This window comes from Taurulus bubalis (genome assembly GCF_910589615.1).
Source record: "Taurulus bubalis genome assembly, chromosome: 12".
NCBI classification, from domain to species: Eukaryota; Metazoa; Chordata; class Actinopteri; order Perciformes; family Cottidae; genus Taurulus; species Taurulus bubalis.
This window is the reverse complement of record NC_136600.1, coordinates 7,352,235-7,370,073: the sequence shown is the minus strand read 5'-3', so window position 1 is coordinate 7,370,073 and position 17,839 is coordinate 7,352,235. Positions and strand designations below refer to the sequence as shown.

General features: G+C 46.3%; 1 protein-coding gene across 2 annotated transcripts in view; it reads right to left on the bottom strand.

The window, feature by feature from the left end:
• Positions 1-6,124: 6,124 nt before the first annotated feature.
• LOC306745160 (teashirt homolog 1-like) overlaps positions 6,125-17,839 on the bottom strand; it is a gene marked incomplete at its 5' end in the record, with an annotated part of 33,931 nt that continues 22,216 nt past the window's right edge. Inside the window, 2 exons of one of the 2 annotated variants that reach the window (XM_079227907.1) lie at positions 6,125-10,347; positions 10,534-10,956. In XM_079227907.1, the coding sequence (XP_079084033.1) occupies positions 7,427-10,347; positions 10,534-10,956 (3,344 nt within the window). In that variant the 3' untranslated portion in view covers positions 6,125-7,426. Of the gene's footprint in view, positions 10,957-17,839 lie in introns of both variants that reach the window. The other variant, XM_079227906.1, reaches the window with a different exon arrangement.

Below are 17,839 nucleotides of genomic sequence, written 5' to 3'. Positions count from 1 at the left end.
TCATGAACAGATGTCTTAAGGGACAAGATTATGGTTGTGATGTCCCTGTGACTCAACATGCACCAGAGAGTGTGTGCGTGTGCATGTGTGTGTGTGTGTGTGTGTGTGTGTGTGCGCGCTAGAGTCTGGGTTGTCTGTATTAGTGAATTTGAATGCACTTGTTTATGTATATGTTGCTTCTCAGTGGACATGACAAATGTGTCGCCCCTTCAGTGTGTGCTACACCAAGATGCCGGCTTCCACCTCCCCTCAAACACACACACACACACACACACACACACAGAGCCACCTCTGCGCCCTCGCTCTCCCCCACCTGCATAATAACCCCCCCTCTGTCTTCCCTGCCAGAGCGCCCATGTCCAAACCAAACACAACAGATCAACAACTCGGCATGCAGATCGTGTCACAGGATAAATTATGCGCAGCGTGTCAGCTTCATACGTGGGCTCTCGGCTGGCTGTCCGTGACATGTGTCAGGGTGCCCCTGCGTCTCCGCCGTACAACGCTAATGACGTGATGCCGGGTTAGCCGCCGATGCACCCCACCCCACCTCTTCGCCTGCCCTCAACCACCCCAACCCTCCTACCCCTTCGCCCACTCCTCTACCACCCCCCACCCATCACGCGACGATGAGACAGTGTGTCACCTCCAGAAGGGCGGAAGGGGTGGAAAAAAGACTATAAGGGGATAAAGATGGACAACAGTGTCTGTTCCAGTGTGAGAGTGTGGTGGTTGTAGACTGTGTTTAGACAGAAGGGTGGCACCAATAGGTCAGGTTTATTAAGTACTGGTACTTATTATTAATAGATATGTTGATTTTTTTTGCTGAAACTAAACATTTCAAACAATGTTTATTATTCCATAAATTGGGAAAAATAGGGAATTTTTCATTATCAATAATAATCCTAATCTTAATCATACTAACACATTGTTATCAACATTTCTTCCATTCGAGGTACACAACACTGAACCAAATGCCAACGGCCAGTATCAGCTCTGAATATCGGTCTAACCCTTACACAACATGACACGTGAGACCTTTTTAAAACAATTTACTGGTCTCCCCCTCCTCCCTCCCCGCAAACCTCTACCTTCTCTCCCCGCTCAAGATGGTGCATTTTTTATTTATGCCCTCTATTTTTTTGTTTTTAGTCTTTGTATGCAAATCCTGTCTGACTTGTCTGAATTATGTGTGTCTGTCCGGGAGCCTCTGTGATTCGGAGTGACTGAGGATTGCACACACGGTGATTGCATCCACTGGGCCTACTCTGAGCCTTGCATAAGTAATTGAGATGTCAGTATGTGTTCTCATATTCCCACAACAAAACTGTAGGAAAACATGCACTGTTGAAGGTCATTTGAATAATTCCTTAATGGAAGGGAGGCCTTGTTTTTCGGGATGCATGAAAAAGCAAATGTCAATGATCAAAATCAAGCAGCATCATATCTCATGGAGGCAGCACTGATTCCTGGAGCACTTCACCCTCTATCTATCTCCTTCTCTTTCTCTCTGAAAAGATAGATAAGGGATAAGTGTCTTTGTGCATATCAAACACAACACCAGACACTATTTCTCAAGGGTCTTTTTGAAACACAAATTGGTTTTGATACATGTTCTATGTTGACCTCTTTGATTTGAAATTGGAAATGACGGTGAATGGTAGTTCTCATATTCAGAAAACCACTGGGAGGTCAATGACTGAAGCATACATACGTATACACACAGGATAATGGGATCTAAGTCATTAATCTTTCATATGTGGATTATCATTGTAGCTATAGACATGTCCCCAGGTGATCAGGCATATATATATAGATTAGGTGTTGTACAGGGAGAGAGAGAGAGAGAGAGAGAGAGAGAAGGAGAGAGAGAGAGAGAGAGAGAGAGAGACACAATAGAAATTATGTTGGAATCTGGAACATTTTATGAAATGATGTAGCATGGTTTACTATACGTCTAAATAAAGTCAAAGACATGAAGAAAAAAAGAAACAAATCCTTCAAAAAGAGAAGAAAAAAATACAAATAAATACAGTGCGGTGCAAATAGAGAATGGATAGGTATCGCATTTTGTTTTGCAAAACCATATCCCTCATCCACCAAGATGGAGGACACATTTCATCACCTGTATTCTTTGTGTTTTGTCCGATCCTGTGATGGATGAAGGGCCTGGCGACGCACCTGCAGTTCTCATCCACCACCACATCATAACTAAAGGCTTGGCAGACTGAGATGATCTCCTCCATCCGTTAGCCTGCTGCTGTCAAACACCATCATTCTCCAAAGACAACTCTGTCACATCAACCCTCCCACCACAAAATAAACCCACCTTGATGAAAGACTGCTGCGTGTCCATCAAAGAAATACAAATACACTGCCACTGACACCAGCTGGAGTGCTGCACTATACTCTCAGTGACAGTGGCATGAGTATCGCACTGCAGTGCCTCAAGGACGTAACATATCTTTTTTATCCTACGATAGTCAATCTATCTGAGTTGAAAGAAGACAAGATGTTACTAAATCAGAAAGCCTGACTGTAATGGACCTCATCAGATTAGCTTTATAGCTAATGCATTGCATCTCAATAGGACAATACAAGTGTAAAACAATGTAAAAGTAAAATGGCTTAGATCTTTTGTGGTGGTTAAAAAATGTCATTCATTCCTAAATATATTTAATACACCATAGAAGCTTTAAGTAAATTCAAAACATATTTTGCTATCAAGTCTTGAGAGGTATTTTCGAGTATACATTATGCAAAACCTATACGCAAAATGTAGGTGGAAAGAGTATACTATTAGAATATTTTACCCAAGCAAATGTAGTTACTTTATTTAATTTAATTCAAGAAAAGTAAAAGCACTTTTGTAGCAGTAAAAAAAAAAATAGGTCAGTTAAAATGTATCACGTTCCTTATTTTGATTGTGCTTTTTGGCGGCCCGTGACCTCGGCGGTGCGTGCAGAGTGTCTCCTCTAGAGCTCCGCCCCCCTGCTGCCGCGGACACACCTGCAGCTCCTTCTCTGCTGCAGCTGCTGATTCATCTCCTTTCTTTTGTTCAGTTTATCTGGACTTCTTCATGTGACTTTTTGTTTTTACGGATGTGACTTGAATTGTAGTGGACTATCCTTCAATACGTGTGACAATATAACTTAAGTATAAGTAAAATGACCAACTTTTGAAATACTCAAAAAGTACAAGAAATTAACAACACAACAGGAAATATAAAGACCCAGATTGTGCCAGCACCCTTACCAAACACAGGTCTGCTGCTGTGTGTAAATAACAATGAATTAAAAAAGAATGAAATAAAGATTTGTAGTATTGTGTACACCCCTATTCAGTGTGTGTAAAAGCAGAACCATCTGGTGCTATATATAACCCTTATGGAAAGTAGAATTGTCACATTTTACAGTATGAAGCTGAGCAGCATAATTGACTTAAGTCTACAAACTGACTTAAATCAACATAAAAATAGACTGAGGCAGGTATCATGTGCACAACGTGAATACGGATCACTTCTTCCTGAATGCAGTTTCCACAATGGGGCGTTTTATCAGGATCCAAACAGATTGCTCCGACTTTAGTTTCTGATCCAGTTCAAAGGCTCTCAATCGTTGCTTTGTTTGTTGATTCTCTGTCAGACATTGTTTGTTTGGTTTTGAGGTATTTCGGAAGGGTATTAAACCATACGTCGGAGTTTTCTGCAAAGTTTGAGGTTTTACAGACGGCAGACACGCGGCGGGATCCTCAGCATGCGCTTTTTGTCTTTGTTTGGTGGCTGACAATGATCTTCATGCCGCTAAACAAACCAGGAACAAGGACCACGAACATAAGCCCAACAAAAGACTTGTCAGGAAACCACAGGTGTGCGTGTGTGTGTTTCCTCTGAGCGCACATACGTTGGAGGTAATGACACAGCTTGGAGCTTTAGAGATGAACTTCTGAGGAAACATCAGAAGCACTGGGACCGACACGCCCTCTCTCTTTAACTTCACTTCTCTGTGATCTCCTAACCACAGAAGGACATCTCTCTGTCATTGTCTCAAACAGACGACACAAACATATACAGCCTACTCGGTGCAATGAACTGGAGTGTAACGAGCATACGTTCCCATGCAAACACCAACACGTCCCTGTTCTATCTCGGCAGAGGCAGACGGCAGTTATGCAGGTTAATGCTCCCCGTGTTCCCACCAGCCCAGGTAATTTTGTTATTCCGTTTGTGCCCTCTGTCTACACCCACCCCTGTCTGCTGTACATAATGGTCCCAGCCCTGAGAGGAAGCCGGCATTTACTTATACAAAACCTTGAGGAAATCCCTACCAATCCTCAGGGCTCACGTTCAGCAGCGCCCAAAACACAAAGGCTATGCAAATCTGCCCGGCCCGCGTTTATCTACCCTCGGTTTCCGTTTGCACCACGGGAACCAGCATTGTGCCGTGCGTAGCGATTATCGCATGTAATTTACATAGAATACGCACAGGAAACAGTGCACTGATCTCTAACAAAGCAGGCAAGAGTCTCTATCGGCTCAGCAGCTATCTGACGGCACAGCAACATTACAGGTTTAGCTGTGGGGTATTAAACCTACAAGGTGTTTTTTTTTTACCTTCTGGTGTGCAGGGAACACTATCTCCTCCAAATGTTGCTTGTTTATCTGCCTTGTTTGTTTTATAACCCAACTCTAGCAGCCCCTTCCCGAGGAAGCTGCATCTTCAGCCTAGCTAATCTGCCCTCTGCCTGTGTTTCCTTTGTCACTGAATCCATGTATCAACACAGCGAGGTGCAGCCAGATCGAGGAGGTGTGTAATTGCACAAAGACACTCATGCTAATATAGCTGGGGAGAGCGAGTGTGTGTGACTGACTCAGCCGACACGAGACATGTTGTGAGTGTGAGGAATGGAAGTCATAACACTGCAGCATGGCGTCATCCATACAAAGGCTGGCACTGTATGTACTCTATCAGGATCTTGAGGCATGAGGGCAAGATGAGAGATCAAATTCCTAATGCAGACGCTTTACCTGCAGGGTAAGGAAGAAAACCCCAGAACTTGCTGTGGGTCACGTAGAGGTCATTGTGCACAAGGAATCACGTTCAGCTCTCACTGAAGCTAAATGTTAAGGCCGTACAGGAAACTCAACAGCACACAACGCAGAGACGTGGAGGACTTGACTTGAGATGACGTAGAAGCTGCTTGATAAGTCAAAAAAGGTGCAGACAGCTTCTCACATGCTCTGCATGCGACTTAGCAAGCATTAATTTTTCCACCAGAACAAAGTAAATGAAGTGGAGAGGCGATGGTTTTCTCTACTAAACTACACTACCCACGCTCGCAGATGTAACCGGAAAAGTTCAGCCAATAAACACAAACAAAAAAGTCACACTTCATCTTTCAATGCGGTTTTATATGAAGAGATACGCTCAAATGTGGCATTTACTGTACACATGTGCGATGGACTCTGGCTCCGATTCAAGCGACGCAGGCGCACCGATTGGTAATTTGTGTCCGATAGGGAAAAGGAGAAAAGGACAGCTTCGTGCTCAAGTATCAAATACATAGTTGTGTTAATTTTGGGTTGCTTCAGTGTGGCCGGTCAGGAGGCTATATCAGGCAACACAGACACCCATCTGATTTCATTCCAAGAAGACAGGCAAAAGTACGCTGCCGTCATTAATATAACACTGATTCTTTCAGAAGACCCTCCGAAGGCCAGTCACAAGCCGAGCATGAGTTCCCCGCAGTACAATAGCCACCCTTACAAACTTATCATCCCAGTCATCTTCATCATTATATTAATCATCGGCAGTATGACGTGGCTCAGTCATCAGTTAACAGTATGACACCAGTGACTTTTCCCTTTTCTCTTAAAATGTTGTATGGAAGTCGGCCTGCTGTAGAACACAAACAGTGAGACGAGGGCCTTTTGGATCTCACCTCTGTAATGCTTCAGTATAACCCCCCCCACCCAAAAAAAGAAGAAATCCTATTACACTGGGTTAGGATTTGATATGGGTATGATCGCTTTAATCTGCCGCCAAGCAAATGCTACATAGTGAAATGTTATACATGTTGAGTTTGGTGCACCACCGTGCCAAATGAACACACAACCACAAATGGAGACTGTTAACAACTGCTTTGGGGTTTATTTTACAATTGAGAAAGAAATGAAACAAACTAATCGTTGCTAAAAAGTTTTTTTTTTTTTTTTTACAATATTGTCGATAAAACATTGAAATGTATAGTCATTGTGCATCGCTTATTTATTTTTCCACACCATTTCATGCATCAAATTGGATGCAAGTATAATTAAAATCATTTCTGTAAACCAAGCCAAAGAAGCTAAATTTGTATTTTCTTTAAAAAAAGGACATTTTGTAGCTCTACAGCATATATCTATATACACCATCTGTTTTTTTAATTTTTTTTTAATCATTTTTGTATATAAAATGACAATATAAAAGTTAGAGAATGCACACACCTTAAGATACAAAGAATGTTGAGCCGTTTCAAATGGTAGGATATGTCTTATGGAGTACTGACATTTCACTGTTAATCATTTACATGTAACGGACTGTTCTCTTTACAGTTGAATAAAGCGACACAATTTAGAAAGAGAATGTTGTAACAAACCATACAACTGGAAAATTGCTATAAGGTGATACTTCACAACAAGGAAAAGTTTTTTGAGCAAACTTGCATACTGACGGCCATTCATTTTCACTGACTCGTAACCAGAAGCAGCATTTCAGTTTTTCCAAATGTTCACGTGATCTTTTTTCAAATACACTGACAGATTTATGAGCAGGCCATTCATCATCAGAAACATTGCAGTGACAGGAACCCAAAAAAGGAGAAGGAGGAAATGATGGTCCTTGATCTTTTAAAATCTGAAAGATTTTGACGAATGCAAGATATTTCAAAACACGTTCTCTTTACAAATTCAGAATTCAACTGTCTAAGGTGCTACTTCAGTCTTTCAGGGTATTCTTTCATTCTTTTGGTGTATACATTTAATTTCCACCTTCTTCATATCAAGTTTTTTTACAGTTATCTCACCCACAAATTATTTTTCCACTCGCCACTTTAACCATTGAAGCAGTAGTTGTATTTTTGCCATGAAAAGATTAAAATCTTGTGTTTAACCTTGATTCACTAAAATACATGCACAGATCAGACAAATAGCATATAAATATATTACAAAATAAGTGTAAAAAAAAAGCTTGGCAAAACAAAAACAAACATGAAAAGACATGGTCCAGTCAGGCAGTTATCACAAAAAATAAAATTAAAATAAGACCTTTTTTTTTTCTGGCGGCTCAGTTCGGCCCAGTGCAGTAACTGTGAACAATGTCATTTTAGTGCAATGAAATTCTAGTCAGTTCCACAGCTGTCAGTCTCTACTCTCAGCTCGAGACCCCGCTTAAACCTTCTCCATCTTGTCTAGCTTCTCCAGTTTCTCCAGAGCAGTGACATACACCAGGTGGTCCTCTGGAGACTTGCCGTGGGTCTTGCTGAGATGCAGTTTGACTGCGTGTTTGCTGACGAATGTCCTATTGCAAAGTCTGCACTGGTACACAGAGCTTGTGTCGTCCTCTGCCGTGGTCAAGGCTGACAGGGGGCTGCCGAATGTCATTTTGTCTGTGATCACCTTTGAGGCAGCCTGCTGCTCCCGAAGGTGCTCAGTTGACAGTTTGGACAGGTCCTTCAAGCTGAAGCCCAGGTGAGTCTCCAGGTGGCTGATGTAGGAGGAGGGAGTCCTGAACTGGGAGGCACAGTCACCACAGAGGAACACGGGCTGGCACGAGTCCATGTTCTTGAGAAACTTGGTGCTCCCAGTCCGTCTCAGCTGGTACTTGACGTTAGCCAGCCAGTGGGATATGGTGGTCATGGAGAGGCCTGTGAACTTACAGATGTGGACCCTTTCCTGGGGGCCCAGGTCAGTCATGGCGAAGCGGCCCTCTGAGGTCTCCCTCAGGCTGGAGGCAAACTGTGCCTGGAGGATGAGGAGGTGCTGGGGATTCCAGTTGGATTGCCTCCCTTTCCTCTTCTGCACCGGAGAGAGGTCGTCTAGGGCGTCCTCAAATGCACTGCCGTCGGCATCCGACTTCTCTGAGATTGAGGAGGGAGTTGAAGATTTGGGTGTCAGTCTCCCAGTGAGGTTCTTCACCATATCAGAAATGTCCATCAGAGCATTCTCTCTCAGAGGAGAGGAGACCGAGTCAGGGAGGGAAATGAGGGGTTTGTTACCATTCACACTGTTGTTGGTCAAGAGCGCGCTGTTGCTATTGTTATTGTTATTGTTAATGGTGGCCTTACTTTTACTAAGGTCGATGGGCTGGTCACTGTTTTCATACAACGGATAGTGGTTGATGGGCTCAGCTGGCTTGCCCTGAGGAGTTGGATTGAAAGCTGGCTTATCCATCATGCTGTTGCTGATTTTGTAAAGCATAGATAGTGGGTCTGCGGCTGGGCTAACTGGTTTGGAGGCCTTACCAAGGTGTGTGTTCATGATTGACTGGAGTGCACTGAGAGGGTTGATGAAAGGACTTTCCGGTAAGTGATCAGTGATGATGCCAAGACTGTTGCCATTAGTTATTGGGGATTGACACGCCTCAGAGCTGTTCTTTGAATGGTTATTGTGGCCATCTAGTAGGCTCTCTTTGGGCTCCTTCTTGCAGATGAGCTCTGAATCTGCACTGCCCGGGCTGCTACTTCTTATACCAGATGGTTTACCTACAGAAAGGTCATTTGGAGAAGCTAATTGTTCTCGCTGCTCTCTCAGTGCAGGAGAGGGGGATTTTCCTAGCGACGGGGGCCGGCACCGTTCAAGGCTCACCATCTTCTCCTCCTTTTCTTTCTTCACAGTGGCAGCTTTCCCTGTCACTTTCTCCACAAGCTCCTCCATGGCAGTGACATTGCTCCTGAGGGGGGTAGGGGAGGACGGGCTTCGAGGCGAGTGGATGATTGAGCTGGGGTCAGTCGCCAGGCCTCGTAGCCCACTGTTAAACATTGGATGCATCTGGACACTCTGGACCATTGGGGGCAGAATGCTAGAAGAGCTCTTCATGGCACCTTGCAGCTGGTAGGCTGCATGAATGCTGGGGTAGCCACCCCATGTGGGTGTGCCTGTCTGGGCCTTGCTGATGGCACTGGATACTGTGTTCTCAAGGGATTTGAGAATATCTAAACCCCCCTTTGGTGTCTCCTCCAGATCTTCCTCTCTAAGGTACTTATACGACGTGGCTTTAGTCTCAGATTTCTCACCTGGGTCATCTCTCTCCTCCTTGATTTTTCTCTCCATTGGCTCACCGCCTTGGACTTTTTCATCTTCACCTCCTTCCCTCTTGTCCTCTGAGCCAGAGGAGAGGGCAGGAGATACTGGCTGGGACTTAACACCACTGGGAACAGGGAGTCTGGTGGTGGTCGGTGGCAGTGGGATAGACTGAATCTTTTCTTCCACCACTGGATCAAAAACCAGCTGTTTGCCTTTCTTGGATGCAGAATTTGTAACCTTCAAAAAGTGACCAGTAACCATCATGTGGGCAGTCAACTGTTGCAGTGTATCATGAGAGCTCCCACACTCCATGCATTTGAGGATCTGGGCTTTACGAGCTTCAAACTGCCATGTGTAGCTGGCACCATTCTGGTAGCCATAGCGGTTGTTTGGCGTAACATAGGGGTTAGCTGCAGATTTTGTATCTCTGCCACCCTCCCCAAGAGATACATTACCACCACCGCTACCGGCATGGAGAGAGTTTGGGGAGCATGGGGAAACTATAGCATCATGCATTGCTCGTTTTTTAGCAGAAGTGGACATCAGTTTAGTGGCCAAGGCTGGCACTGGTTCTTTGAGAGGCACTTTCTGGTAATGCTTGGTCTTTATCATATGAACACTGAGATCTTGCAGAGACTCGAATGAGTGGCCACAGTACATGCACTTCAGCACCTTCTGGGCATCTTCTTTCCCTTCCATCTCCATTAGGGAGCGTTTACGCGGTTTGGACCAGCGCTTTCCCTGATCCTCCTCTTTGTCCTTGTTGTCATCTCGATAGTGGCCCGTCTCGTTCATGTGGACTGTTAAACCCACTAGTGTGTCATAGGCGCCGCTACAGTCTTTGCAGCGAAACTTGCTTGCACCAGTGAAAACAGAACCATACAGCTTGTTGTTCTGCCGGTAGAGCTGCACTGTGCTGAAGAGGCTGGGCTCTGGTAAAAGGTGGTAGGGGTTCTGCTGAAAAGTTTTGGCAAGTGCTGCCTGGTGCCAGTCATAGGCTACACCACCACCATTACTTGCCCCACCACTGCTGCTCCCACTGTAGCTGGTTGCACTGTGGCTGCTAACTAAGCTTGCTGCTGTGCCATTAGTGTTGCCACTTGCGCTGCCTGTGTGGTTGACAGTGGTGCTGGAGCTCCTGCCGTTGTGGTGACTGCTAGCCATGTTGACCCCACTGCTCTTGTTTATGGTCGTGGTTATGCAGACAGGAGCAGTAGAGGCGGGCTCTGGAGTGGTATGAGCACTGTTGACACTGCCAGCTGCAGCAGGCTTAGATTTCATGATGTCCATTGTGATGCTGGACCAAGAGGCATCTGAGATGAGGTTTGCATAGACGGCTTTCATCTGCGCCAGGCTATCCTGGAGAGAGAGGCCGTTGTTGGGGCGGAAGGGCAAAGCTGCGCCTTCCCTCTCCTGACCGTCCGTGGAAGAGGTGCTCTTGAAGTCCGTCAGCCGGTCGCTGACATCACTGAGGGGAGACCCGTATCCGGCATCGGGGTTAGTACCATTGCTAAGTGGAGAGTCTCTGTAACTAGGTGGCTGGCCTCCGTCCACATCTTCCTCTTCCTCGTTGCACAGAAACTCAGTGTCCTGGCCGTCTAATGAGAGGCCGTCATCCTGCAGGTGCTCTTCCTCATCGTGATCCCCTGCCTTGAGCTCATCTTCGGGCATGTACGCTGGAGAGAAAGAGAGCAAGAGATGGAAGACAAAAAAGGGGAGAAAAGAAGAGGAAGAAAAGAGGTCAGCTCAGTGAAATTAAAGATTTACAGCGCACCAACAGGAGCGCTGTCAAAATAACATGGAATGAATACTCAATGATGGGAAATGTGGGCTTTTACCATCATCCAATGTTATGTGTGTGTATGCATGCATGAATTTGTGTGTATTTCACACACATGTGGCTCTGAAAGCCAGTGGTGAAAAAAGCCTCCAAGGGAAAAATAAATCACTGAGCTTCTGACAGTTGTCCTTTTCCTTCCCAACTCCCTATTCCTCCACACATGCCTCATGTTCCCCAGGAAATGACTGGCTGTTTGGCCTTGTTAGCCAGCTGCATGCTTGCATGTTCAACTCCCCCCTTTCTCTTTCTTTCTCTCTTCCCCGAGCTTTATTGCCTTTCACTCATCCAGTCAGTAAGGTTTCGCTCCTCACATGTTCAGGTTATGCAACTGATCGGGGAGGGAAAGAAACAAAGCATTAATTTGGAGATATTGCAGCTTTTCCCCAGCCCACTGTGGTGCGCTGAAGGTCATTTTTATTTGAGCTAATAAGCAGGAACTGGCAAAACAATGGCACTTGAATTGAGAATGCCACAATGATTATTTGAGGAAGGAGTCTGGGGCATTAGAATATACTACTGTTCCAATATACTCTGATCCAAAATGGCATGGACAATGCTTAACGAAAACACATTAAAAGAGGAGAGTGAAAGGGAACTAAACAAGGCTGAAGTGTAACAGGTTTACCAACCAAATGAATGAAGGCAAATGAAACAGAGGCCAGACCATGTGTATGTATGTGTGCGAGTGTGCGCTTGTGTGTTTGCATGCTAGCGAAGAAACAGCGAGCATCGGTAAGTAGGAGAGACAGGAGGTGGTTTCGGGGGAGAAGAAGTAAATGAAAAGTAGATGTGGGGGAGAAAGAAAAAGTGAGCAGGAGGTGGGTTTGGTGGGCGGGAAGAGTAGGTGAAAGAGAAAAGGGAGAAAGAAAAGAGAGAGAGAGAGAGAGAGAGAGATGGGGTGAGGGAGGCAGGGAGACAGGAAAGACGGCCCCCTAGCTTCTTCCTTTATCTCCTTCCTGCATGGTGAGATGTGTGTCCTAGATGCCAGTATCAGTCTCTCCTGATGAAACAGATGTGCTGTCAGCTTCAAACGGCACGCTAACCTGTCATATCATAATCTAAGTGGACATAATACCTGATATATATATACACTGGCAACATTTACTGCTGCCTGAGAGGAGATGGGTGGAGGAGGTGAGCAGCTGCACCATCGACTGTGACTGCGTGGTGATGTGCATGTGTGTGTGTGTGCGTGTGAGTGCCTCGGTAAGTGCCTGTTTGCAAATGCGTGTTCGCCTGCATGCTCACCTCTCCATGCCGCTGAGTGTAGTTTACGCACTCTGCAGCTCATACATGTTTGCTCTTACAGTGCAAACCGGAGCCCACCGACCATAATATTGCCTATAAGTCTGAGTTCGCTGTGTGCTACTGATACACCCCTCTCCAAATGAGCAACATACTCCCCCAACGCCTGACAGGATTTCAGTGAAATGAGAGCACTACAGGAGAACCTGGCTGCGCTTCAATCCCACTGACAGACTGAGACCGAGACAGTTTCTAAAACTCCTGAAAATCCCTAACACAGCAGATTAGCATTACGTGCTGTACTCTCTACAACACATCTGCAGAGTGTCTTCTGTTACAGTGCCTTCCCCCTCGCTCACCCTCTTCCAGAACACCAGGCTATCATTATATATCAGCCATTTAATATACAAAACATCCTGCAGACGGCTATCCATTCTTCACAGACCCACACGAACAGAGCACACATACAGTAGGAATTACCTATGTGAGTCAGCCACAACGGATGCAGCCAAAAGAAATAGCTAAACCCCGATAGTCTTCAGTGCTTAATACACACGCACACACGCACACGCACGCACGCACAGGCACACACACAAACACACACACACACACTCACACTCACACAGAGGCAGCAGGAATGAAAAGCAGCAGATCAGAAATATCACTGGGTGAATGACAAAACACAGACTGCAGCAGGGAGGGGCTTTTTCGAACAATGAGCAGGTCGCCAGGGAACCCTTTGACGATCCCTGTCAATCAATGCCTGTCCTGCCATGTTGTCATGGAAACAACAAAGAGGGAGATATCAAAAGCACACAGACAAAAGACTGGCAGACACAGACATCTGTAAAAATCACAGGCGGCAAGTGGACGGTTTCGCAAACCATAAATGTACAATATTAGTGATGAAACGTGGCTAACGTTAGACTGAAATAAATTACCCAACGTCTCTTTTGAGAGGCTGCATCCATTCTGACAGGATGCGGAAAAAAATAATCTAAAGCGCGAGGAAGGATGAATATTTAGAGCTACGTATAAACTCTATCGGTTCAATCAGTGCAACTTGAAGATGTGTGATTGTGACTGGCGACCAGATTAAGCTCCTTCCCTCGCCCCGGCCACGCGTGTATGCGGAGCAACACCAGCAGCAAAGGGGCGGGCTCGGGAAGGGGCAGGGCCTGCGTGCCGTCCCTGGCGGTTTGGTTTGCAGAGTGGGTGATGGCTGTGAGCAGGGCCATCTGCACGGGCGCCAAAGCGCCTGTCACTTTTGCTCGGGGACGTGCCGCCATCAAGGAGACAGGCGGCAGCGTGGCCAGGATAGCACTGCAGACTCACTGTCAGAAGCAGCAGCGATCAAGCCCCGCCACCAGCCACGCCAGATCACCAACAACACACAGCGAGGAAGCAAGAATTAGCACCCGGTCGAGTGTATCACTGAGCTCCTTACACCTACACATATGGTTAATACACTGCGAACAAAACGGGGATCTAGAATATGTTAAGTACCAAAAAGGGTTTTTAGTAGCCCCTTTAGGTGTTGTACGGAGCCTTTTAAAAAAAAAGAAGCATAATGCACAAATGGACTGACATTCACACATGATGGTGCTGCAAAGGAGGTGGTATCAAAGGTTTTCATGTAAGCTAACAGAAATACTTTGGGTGACAGCCCTTTATTTGATTAGAGATGAGAGCTCAAGTGTGTGCTTTGTTCTCATCTCTCAAGGAGAGAGTTCCTGAACGACTAGCGCAACTGAAGCGCCCCCTGGTTCTGATTTGTACCGTGCATATAAAGATTAAAGAACGCTACGTGCCATTACAGACTCCGCGTTTGCAATCTGTGTTCAGGTTTGTGCATTTCACATTCAAAAACTAAATGAGTTCTCCGAGACCCGACCAGAGCCGAGTGTGTGCCGAGTCCTATTATGGGGAACAGACGCACACTTTGATTTGGTGTTTTTCTGATGAGAAGAGCGTGGTGAACGCCCTGCATCCTGCCTCACAACACTGGGCCTCGCAGCGGGACAACATCATCCACCGTAAGCGCAAATCATCTCTCAAACATTCTGCCTCACGCGGCCCTGACTTTGTGTACGACTTGATTTTCGTAAACAATACCAAACGAAATACAACCAGCGGACACGTCAGTATTTTGGCAAGGAGCAAAGCAGAAACATATCACTCCTTTTCAAAACTTTGCCGTCTTTCTCCGCCCTTCATGTTGTTGGCTTTTTTGTCTCCTCCCTTTGCTTTGCTGAGAGTCTGCTGGTTGTTAAATCAATAAAACTCTCTGTCAGACTCGCGGAGCTTCACCATTTGGCCGATGTCAAAGCCAAACAAACCAGATAAGAAAGGCAGAGAGGCGATGAAAAAGAAGGGGATGAAACCCGTCAGCCTCCCCTCACCACCACCAGCAGCCCAATTTCCCCAACACCCCTCCTTCTATTTATTTACACACATTTCTTTATTTATTTGATGTGAGTTTGGGAAGAGGGGGCAATCACGGCAGTCATTTGCGGCACTAATGTCCAATCACGGGCCCCTTCACTCATGTGATTTAGGCAGTGTAGGAGTGGGTTCGCAGCAGAGAATGGTGGTGGGTGAGGTGGGGGGGCAGAGGCCGTTTAGGCCGGCCCCTAATAGGAAACTGGCAGTCTTATTCCTTCCCCAGATTCTGTTTGTCACCCCGCTCTCCATTACGTGCCTCTCAACCCTGATGGCTTTGGACAGGAGCTGATCAAAAAGCCATCGCTTGACCTACACGCCGTGGCAGAACGAGACTCGCGCCCTGTACAGGGAGGGTGGGAGAGAGGGAGATGAGATAGACGAGGAGGAAGGGGGGAGAAGGAGGGGTGTATGTCAGTGTATGTGCAGAGAGGAGAAAGAGGAGGGAGGGAGGAATGAGGAGGGTGGAAGGAGGGAGGGGGGGGGCGATAGCTCTCGGACCGGGACAAGAGGGCTGTAAATAAAATGACATTATTATTTCCTCTGTCCCGTCATGTAGAAAAGCCAATTATGGTAATGCTGCTGCCGGCGTGTCAGAGGGAATGCTGGGATGTGCTTCCCGTGAAGCGGCTAACATGAGAGCAATGCCCTGATCAGGAACACAGGCCTCAGTTTGACAAGAGACTATACGGATAGGGGGGAGAAGAGGGAGGGAGGGAGGAACAAGAGAGAGAAAGAGATATGAAGCCAATAACAAAGCTGCATCTGGGCCTTGTTTTCTTAACGCATGGTTATTAAGCTATCTGCAGGAGAAAATACTTTTTCTGAAAAATGCACCCATAAGACCTGACAAAATGAAGTTTGTGGATCCCCGGTCTGAAGTGTATTCTCACCATTTACTTGATATTACCCTGATAATATTTCATTCTCGCTGCTACAGTGACAGAGATTTCAGCCGCAGTGAGCTACGGTTTATTTGGTGAAAAGAATCAACAAGCACCCAAACAAACGCGAGGGGAGGCGTGCCCACACAGAATCTGATCAAGTGCAGCGCCACGACCTTAAAAATGATTGAAACCCCCGAACTCAAGAAAAGCTATCAACCTGAAAAGTTCAGGAGTTCATGAATTATACTCTGTCACACCTCACAATTTGACGAGATGAATTATGCAAAGACGACGGTGAGAGCGCCGGATATTGAGGGTGAAGGCGATCATTTGCTTTAGAAGCTAATTCGTTCTCATCTCAGGCTTCTCCAGGTATCCCGTTCTTAAAAACTCCTCTGACGCTTGATAGGGGGGCTCTCCTTAAAATAATTCCTCAGCTACCTTTCTCCTTTCACCCCCCCTCCATCACCCCTTTCCTTCTGTTCTTCTCCCACCCTCCTCCTCCTCCTGCTCTCTCCAGCCTTGCTCACATGCCCACATGGGCCCCTCCCAAGCGGAATAATGGGAGCATATGGCCTAGGCAGCACCTACACGGCCTTAAATAACTGCTGCGGCATTCCAGCTCGCTGTACCAATTTATCTCTCCCCCCCCTTCCTCTCCACCCCATTTCAAAACACTTCTAGCCTGAGTTGAGCTCGGCAAGACAGCGGCGGATGGGACATGTTGTTCTTGTGGCACACAGCTACATAATGGACTGATGCGGAAAGTGGAGTGAATGGGAATAAGTGCTGCGCAAACAGGATTAGTGGTGAAATTCTGTATTATTGATATTCATTGAGTCAACCACCAGCTTTTCCGGTGATCGCTTGCACCGGTGGCTCCATGCAAACACTCCGAGTCATTTTGAGTTACAGTTGCCCAGCTGCATTATGTAAAGTCACTGCGCTGCTCTTGAGAGAGCAGTTTGTTAGTGCGTTTTGCTTCGCCAGCGGGATGCCGATGTTTGAGGGGCTGTGCTGTTACCAACGGGGTTCAAGGTGCAACGTCTCCATCAGCTGTTGCCGTTTGATCACCATTTCGGGGAAGATATCGATCAGGTGCTTTCTCACGTTACAAGGCGCTTCGTGTAAAAGCATCAGCTAAAAAATGAGCACACTGCAGATTGAAGTGGGGCATTATTGTTCTGTAAAGTGCGGTGGGGTCAGAGGTCAGGCAGGTAGCCAGTGCTATGCTGATACAGGTCATGCTCCCATGTAAACATATCAATATGGCCCACAGACATCCTTCTCTCTGACCTCTAGAGAATGATGTATGGATTGATGGGAGGCCTATGTGCAAGTATGTGTGCATATGTTTGTGTACGGGCAGGTGTACGATCCGAGAGGCAAGCGGGTAGGTTTTGAGCGTGTGTGTGTGTGTGTGTGTGTGTGTGTGTGTGGGTGAGTGAGAGAGAGTGAGTGTGAAAGGTGCTGCTGTTTTATTTATAGAGCGAGCGCTATTTATACCCAACTCAAAGATCAGTTCAGAGAAGCAGCTTGTGGGCCACAGCCAAGATCACTCTCCATTACTGTGCATGCACAAAACCAAAGTCACACACACACACACACACACTACACACTACCCACACAAACAATCACGTACACTAAAGCTGGGGCTGCAAGCGCAATCGTCTATGCTTTTTACACATGCATGAAGCAACAACACAGGGAGACATTTACAGTACATCCAGCCAAGTGTTAGTTGGTGAAGGGGTGGGTGGGGAGGAGCCCACACTGACTGACTGAGTGTTCTTCATGGAGTACAGCAGGCTTTAACATGCTGGCGGATCAATACAGTGAACCAGCGCCAATCGATTGCAATTCATCTGGCTTTTTTTTCTTTTTAAATTTCATCCTCACCCACTCACACTCCGCACTGAGCTGCTGCTGCTGCTGCTGCTGCTGCTGCTGTCCTGCGAGGCAATACATAAATAAACATACACACGCATTGTGCATACACACGAACGCGTGGACACGTACGCACACCTGCGATTGGCTGGAACGATTGCGCCCGCCACGCAAATGCGGGTTCAATAAACCCGTATGGAATTTATTTATTTTTATTGAGCATATCAGCCCATCCTGGTCTTCTCTGCATAACAAGGC